Source organism: Melanerpes formicivorus, unplaced genomic scaffold, assembly GCF_026170545.1.
Source record: "Melanerpes formicivorus ecotype bairdi unplaced genomic scaffold, bMelFor1.0.p_v2 SCAF_290, whole genome shotgun sequence".
Classification (NCBI taxonomy): domain Eukaryota; kingdom Metazoa; phylum Chordata; class Aves; order Piciformes; family Picidae; genus Melanerpes; species Melanerpes formicivorus.
In genome coordinates this window covers 143,396-150,894 of record NW_027142642.1, presented here as the reverse complement: position 1 = coordinate 150,894, position 7,499 = coordinate 143,396, and the positions used below count along the sequence as shown (strand labels likewise).

The following is a 7,499-nucleotide window of genomic DNA, read 5'->3' as shown; positions in this document are numbered from 1 at the left end:
CTGGAGAAGACTCCAAGGAGACCTTAGAGCTGCATTTCAGTATCTGCAGGGGAAGGCTGGGGAGGGGCTGTGCAGAAGGGGCTGTGTGGATAGGACCAGTGGCAATGGTTGGCAACTGGAGCAGGACAGGGTTAGGTTGGACATCAGAAGTTCTGCACCGTGAGGGTGGTGAGACCCTGGCACAGGCTGCCCAGGGGGTGGAGGACCCCCCAGGGATCCCTTCCAACCTGATGCATTCTGTAACTCTGTGGTCCCAGCTTGCACGCCCCAGCAGCTGCCCAGGGCAGGGTGCAGGTCCTGCCTGCTGTAGCACAGTGCTGGTGGCCCCACTGTGCCCAGGGCTGTGCCTGCCCACCACTGCAGCATGAGCCTGGCACCGCAGTGGTGGCACAAGCCTGGCACAGCAGCCGTGGCACAATCTCCGTACAAAGTGTGGTTTATTAAGGCATTTTGGAGAGGTTGGCACTTGGGCACAGGCTGTGCTGGGCGCCCGTACATGCAGCTCCGATACAAAAGGTACAAATTGAGTAGAAATGGGGGGGAGGGGGCTGGGTACAAAGTCTACAATAAATAACTGGCGGCTCCCAGTGGTGGGGGGGGCGGCGCCCCGGGGGCTGCCCCTCCTGTGGCTACCGGGGGTGACCGCTCCGTGATCCCCTGTCCCAAACATGCAGCGGGGAGCGGCCCCCGCCCCGTGTAGGGCGTCCATAGCACCCTTGGCCTGCTCCCCGTGGTGCCCGTGAGCGGGACAGCCCTGCCGGGAGGAAGGGCCCAGAGAATGCCCTCCCCAGGAGCCCCCGCGGGCTGTCCCTGTGCTGAGTGCTGCCCTCCCTGCCCTCCCCACCCCTGTGGTCCCCATGCAGCCATGGCCCTGCGGCCCCTTGACGCCACCATCCCCGTCCTGTGTTGCTGCCCCGTGCTCAGAGCAGCCTCAGGGCTGCCCGCAGCAGGGATATGGGCACCGTGCCCGCTGTGGGGCCAACCATGCCCACTGTGGGACCAGCCATGGGGCAGCCCAGGCTGGAGGCTCAGGACTGGGACAGTGCCAGGCGGGGCAGAAGCTACTGATGGTGCCCAGTGGGAGATGTGGGTGGGCGGACGTGGGCGGTCTGGGTGCTGTGACCAGAGCCTGGGGCGAGGGGTGCAGTGTGGGGCTGTGAACATCCTGAGGGAGGAACTCCCCTGGGCCCCTCCTCGGGGGACCAGATTCCCCCTAACCCCCTAGCATGCCAGGGCCAGCTGCATCCACGGGGCTGCCCTACTGCCCCCCATGCCTGCTCCTGGTCCTCACTCTGTGCCCATAGCCATGTGTGGAGCACAGCACCTGGGGGCACCCTGGCCCATGGTGGCAGGACACGACTGTGCTTATGCCACCCTGAGCATCCACGGGGTGTCTGGGGTGAGGGCTGACCCCAGTGCTGGGGTGAGGATGGGGACCAGCCCCATGGCAGTGTAGCTCCATCCCATGCCCACGGCATGGCACAGAGCAGCTCCTGCTCAGAGCTGGGGGTGCTGGCACCCACCCACACTTTGGAGATGTCCCTGGGAAGCACCACAGGGCCCCAGCATCGAGGGCAGCTGCCTGATGCCCCATCACTGTGATACACTGACACCATGCCAGCTTTGGACTCTCGGGGTACCTCTCACACCTCCCCTGCCCACCAGACCCAGGGTAGAAGGAACAGGAGGAGGCCACTGGTCTCTCTCATTGAGTGGCCACAGTGAAGCCTCTCCCAGAGCCCTGGGGCCAGTGCTGCGGCAGCTCTTGCGCTGTGGCTCCTGCCAGCGGGTGCCTGGGCAGTGCCCATGTCCGGTGCCCGAGTCCGGTGCCCATGTCCAGTGACCATGTCTGGTGCCCGTGCACAGTGCCCATGTCCGATGGCCAGCGTGCAGCCCAGGGAGGCACCAGGTCCTGTGGGCATCTTCTCCAGGGTCAGAGCTGTCATGGTGAGCAGAGCACCTGCCTGCCAGCCTGGCTCAGAGAAGCAGCAGCTCAGGAGGGTGCCCTCAGAAGGGTAATGTGCAGTGGTGGGAGCTGGGAGGGGCTGTGAGACCCCAAAGGAGCCCCTGTGCCCCCCACCAGCCATGGGTGGTGAGTAGAGCATGGGCACTGCCTTCTCCTCCTCTCCAGCCTGGCCTGGCATGGGGCAGAGTGGCAGCTGCCATGGCTGTGTCCCTGCCCAAGGACTCACCCTCCCTCTGCTGCGATCCTTCCCAGCCCATGGAGCTCCTGCGGGGACGCTGGGCCAGCGGGCACGGCTCAGCCATGGGCTGCTGCACCTGCTGCTGGGCACCTGGCCGGGCACAGGCAGGGGCTGTGCCCCCCGAGCACAGGGTCCCGTTTGGCACCGTCGGATGCTATGAGCAGCACAAGGAGCCGTGGCCCCAGGGTGCCGGCCGCGGCAGCAGCGGTCCGTGGGACACCGAAGCCGGCACCGAATCTGCCAGACCGCAGGAGTGCCAGCGGCCCCAGAGGGCACAGAGACCCACACCGAGGCTGTGGGAGCGGGATCGGCCCCCGTGCCCAGCGGCCCCAGGCTCGGCCCCGCTCCCGGCGCCGCGGCGCGGGGCAGGAGTCCGCGGGCCCAGGCTAGATGCGGAGCTCGGCCTCCTCGGGCGGCTCCAGCGAGTGCTCGGCGCTGATGGCCGAGGCCGAGGGCCCCTGCGCGACGCCGAAGGGAGAGACCACCGGCGAACGGGCGGCCAGCGGCGACAGCGAGGGCGAGAAGCTGGGCGACATGGCACAGGAGGAGGAGATGGAGCCCTCGTGGCTGATGGGCGAGCGGCGCAGCGAGCCGGGCTGCGGGAAGGTCCTGCCCGGCGGCGGCTTGGGCGGCACGGACTTGGCACCCGGGTGGGCGACGGCGGTGATGAGGGGCGGGGGGTCGATGCGGGGCTTGGGCTCCGCCTTGGGCTTGGCAGGGAAGGGCTTGCGCAGGGAGCTCTCGTCCTTCAGCCGCGCGATCTCGGTGAAGACGCTGGCCAGGGGCTGGAACTGCGGGCACCAGTCGAGGAGGTAATCCCAGCTGTAGCTGCCGCGCAGCTCCTCGTCGCCGGCCACGATGGCGCTCAGCGAGCCCTCGGCCGCGGGCTTGCCGTCCTCGGGGAAGGCGTAGTCCTGGGGCGGCGAGGAGACGCCGAGCCCGCAGCGCACGCCCAGGAAGGCGCCGCCGCCGCCGCCGTCGTCGCGGTAGAGCTGCGGGGGCGGCCCCGGCAGCAGCAGCCCCGAACCCTTCTTGCTCTTGAACCACTGCGCGCCCTCCATGACCGTGGGCTCGCAGGAGACGTCGGAGAGCTGATCGGCGTCCTGCTGGATGCCCGAGTCGGGGCCCCGCGCCGCCAGGTGCTCCTGTATGGAGGCCGTGATGCTGGCCACGCGTGGGTACTCGTTGATCATCCGGATCTCGTCGTCCTCGGCCGCTTCGGCCGAGCCGCGCCCGCTGGAGTGCGAGGGATCCAGGGAGCCGCCGCGCGTGTAGGGCCCGGCCGGCTCCGCGCCGTACCCCGGCAGCGCCTGGTGGTAGATGTGCTCCGTGCTGGGCAGCGCCGGCTCGTCGCGGCCCAGCTTCTGCAGGGAGCCGCTCTGCCCACGGCCCAGCTTCTGCAGGGAGCCGCTCTGCCCGCGGCGCAGCGCACCTTCCCCGTCCGCCTTCTCGCCGCCGCGGCGCTGCCGGGAGCGCACCAGCGCCAGCACGATGGCCACGGCGGCCAGCACCACCACCACGCCCAGCGAGGCGGCCACGGCCACCAGCAGCAGGTTGAGGTCTGGGGCCAGACCGAAGGAGGTGTGGGTGACGTCGATGGTGACCTGCGCCGAGGCCGAGCGCGAGGCGGGCAGGGGGCTGCGCGCCTGCACCTCCAGGCTCATCTCGCGTGGCTCTCGCTTGGCCCGGCCAGTGCTGGCCTGGGGCTGGCTGTCCACACGCAGGTAGATGGTGCCCGTGGTCTGGTTGACGGCGAAGTAGGGTGAGGGCTTGGCCAGGGAGTACAGCACCACGCCGTCGGCCCCCTCGTCCTCGTCAGTTGCCAGCACCTGCCCGATGCTCTGCCCCTTGTGGGCGCCCTCGGGGACCTCGAAGCTGAAGGAGGGGCTGAGGAAGATGGGGTCGTACTCATCCTCTCCTGTCACCAACACCCGCACCGTCACCGTGGCTGAGGCATTGCCGGCATCAGTGGCGCTGACGAGGAGCTGGAAGGCCTTGGCCCGCTCATAGTCGAAGGCAAGACGCGAGCGCAGCTCCCCGGAGCTGCCATTGAGGGTGAAGGCCTCATGGCCCTCAGCCAGGCCAGGCTCCACTGCCGGCTGCTCCAGCAGCGTGTAGCGCAGCTCCCCGAAGACGCCGGCATCAGCGTCGGCTGCACGCAGCGTGGTGACCAGGGTGCCAGGGGGCAGGTTCTCACGCAGGCTGGCGCTCAGCACCTCCAGTGGGAAGTAAGGCTTGTGGTCGTTGACATCCTTCACCTCAACGGCCACGGGCACCAGGGCAAAGTGCCCGCCCGGCTCATCAGCTGCCTGCACCACCAGGGCGTGCAGCGCCTGCGCCTCGCGGTCCAGCGGCCGTGCCAGGCTGAGGGCGCCGCTGGCCTCGTGCAACCGGAATAGCCCCCGCGGGTCGCCCGAGGTGATGGCGTAGCGCAGGCGGCCGCGTGGCCCCGAGTCGGCATCGTGCGCCTGCAGGCGCAGCAGCTCAGTGCCCGGCGGCGCCGCCTCGCTGATGGCCGCGTGGTACCGGGCACGTGCGAACGCCGGCGCGTTGTCGTTGACGTCACGCACCGCGATCAGCACCGGCACCGTGGCGCTGCGCCGTGGCACACCCCGGTCCGAGGCCGCCACCGTCAGGTTGTAGAGCTGCACGGCCTCAAAGTCCAAGGGCTCCACAAGCACCAGGGCTCCCTGGGTGCGCAGCTGCCCCCCGGCCCAGCCCGCGTGGCTCTCCAGCTGGAAGGCGTTGCCGCTGTTGCCGCTGACGATGGTGAAGTCGAAGCCGGAGTTCTCCCGCGACGGGTCGGCGTCAGCTGCCTCCAGTGTCAGCACCGTGGTGCCCGGGGGCAGGTCCTCGGGCACGCTGGTGTTGTAGCGCGGCAGCTGGAACTGGGGGCTGTGGTCGTTCACGTCCAGTACCTGCAGCTGCACTGCGGCCCAGGATGAGAGGCTGGGTGAGCCCTGGTCGTATGCCTCAACCACCAGGTCCAACGTGGGCTGGCTAGCATCGAACTCCAGCTGCCGGATGGTGAAGAGGGTCCCTGCGAGGGCACAGAGCCAGGGTTAGTGTGGGGGGAGAAGTAGCAGCCGAGAGGGTTTGGGATCAGCCCAGGACACCTCCCTGGGTGTGCTCCATGGCCACCCCACCTTGCCCACCTCACTCGCCGCCCCAGATGGTGACCTAGGAGGGCTTGGGCTGTGCCAGCATGGGGGTCCCACCCTCAGCAGACCTCTGCTCCAGCCCCCACCCCACGCACCATTGCTGGGGTCGATGGCGACGTCGGGGCTGGGCACAGCCAGGCGGAAGGTGACGTCCCCGTTGCTGCCTGCATCCGGGTCAGTGGCACTGACGGTGAGGATGGCACTGCCTGCGGGTGTGTGTTCTGGCACCATCACCTGGCATGGGGGAAGCTCTGCTCAGCACCGTGGCCCTCATGCCAGGGCGGACATGTGGCTGAACAGAGCCAGGGCAGCCAAGGTGGCCCAGCCTGGTGCTGTACCAGGGCTGGTAGAGGAGCAGATCTGTCCCACTGACCTGTGCCCGCCCTCTTAGTGTGCCCTCTCCCTGGCAGTAGCCCCCCTGCCCTGCTGTCTCCTCCACCTTCTCTGCCCTGCTGAAGAACCTGACCAGAGAACCACAGCAGGATTTAGGCTGGCAGAGACCTTCAGATCTAGTCCAACCAGAACCAATTTGCCAAGGCTGCCACTAAAGCACCTCAGGAGCTGGCATCTCCTCCACAGCAGCATTTTCATCACCCAGGGGATTCCCTGCCCTGCTGCTGTGCCAGGCAACACCTGCGGGCTGAGGGGGCCCCCAGCCTGGCCCCTCACAACCCTGAAGCAGTTCTGTGCCCTCCCAGAACCTGGCAGAAGCCAGCAGCTGGAGGCTCCTCCAGCTCTGGTCAACAGTGCCCAGGCTCAGCTCCATGCTCCAGCCTGGATGCTGCTTGAGTCAGTGAGCAAGGATCCCCTGAGACCCCAACTCCACAGGGCTTCTCCGGCCCCCACTGACCCCCACTCGCTGCCCCAGCACCTCCCAGAGGGCTGCTCAGGTGCTTCTCAGGCCCTGCAGCCTCTGGCATGGTCACTTGTGCAGGCTGGGAGCCACCTCCTGCCACTTCTGTCCTTCCCACCTTCTCCAGTCTGCAGCTGTGACAGAGCTCTGCAGGGCTACAGCTGCTACCTGCCTGCTTCCAGTCTTCTGGCCAGGGCTCTCCTGGTGACATCACAGTGGGGTTCAGGATTCAGGACATGGATGGAGCCCAGAAGAGGGGCAGGAGGGGTATAGACACGTTCTTGGGGGGATCTCACTACAAGAAAGTCCCTCCCTGCCAGAAGGACATTGAGGGCTGGGGCAGGGCCAGAGCAGGGCAAGGAAGCTGGGGAGGGGTCTGGGGAAGGAGGCTGTGGAGAAGTTGTGAGGAGCAGCTGAGGGCCCTGGGGGGGTTGAGGCTGCAGCAGAGGAGGCTGAGGGGAGACCTTGTGGCTCTCTGCAGCTCCCTGAGAGCAGCTTGCAGCCAGCTGGGGCTCAAGGGCTGCTCCTGAGGGCTGGGCCAAGAGGAGGTGGCCTCAGGTTGTGGCAGGGGAGGTTGAGCTTGGCCCTGAGGAGCAATTTGTGCCCCTTGAGTGGTGCCCAGGCCTGTGCCAGTCTTCCCAGGGCAGTGGTGGAGTCTCCAGCCCTGGAGGGCTCTCCAAGCCCTGGACCTGTGGTGCTGAGGGCTGTAGGGTGGTGGTGCTGGGGCAGTGCTGAGGGCATGATTTGGCTCCAGGTCTTTCCCACCCAAAATAGTGCCATGGTTTCATGCCCCCTGCGGCTGTGTCGCAGGCAGCAGAGGGGCTGGCACAGGGCCGGGCACCTCTGTGCAGGGTACCTGGTAGCAGGGCTGGCTGAAGGCTGGGGCATTGTCGTTGACGTCCTCCACCAGCAGGGTGAGGTTGGCCTGGCCCCAGTGCTGCCCATCCCAGGCACTCAGGGTCAGGCTGTAGTGGCTCTGCCGCTCGCGGTCCAGCGGTGCTGTCAGTGCCAGGCCGCCGCTGTAGCGCAGCATGCTGAAGGTGCCCGTAGCCTCGCCTGGCACTGCCAGCGTGTAGGAGAGTGCCGGGCCCGAGTCCACGTCGTTGCCCGTCAGCTGGGCAATCTGGGTGCCCAACAGTGCATCTGCGGGGATGAGAGGCCCAGGGCTGGCACCGGCGCACGGGAGGAGACCCCAGAGCCGGGCACAGGAGCTGCTGGGGTGAAGGGCTTGGGAGCTGGGCAGGGCAGGTGATGGGTGGCACAGGGCAGGTGACATCTGGC

At 67.7% G+C, this 7,499-nt stretch overlaps 1 protein-coding gene across 1 annotated transcript in view; it reads right to left on the bottom strand.

Annotated features, from left to right (window-relative positions):
• Window positions 1-347: 347 nt before the first annotated feature.
• The window catches only part of DCHS1 (dachsous cadherin-related 1), a 52,252-nt gene continuing 45,100 nt past the window's right edge, over window positions 348-7,499 (bottom strand). The window contains 3 exon segments of the mRNA XM_068170158.1: window positions 348-5,244; window positions 5,461-5,599; window positions 7,075-7,361. Coding sequence (XP_068026259.1) covers window positions 2,591-5,244; window positions 5,461-5,599; window positions 7,075-7,361 — 3,080 coding nt within the window. The 3' untranslated portion in view covers window positions 348-2,590.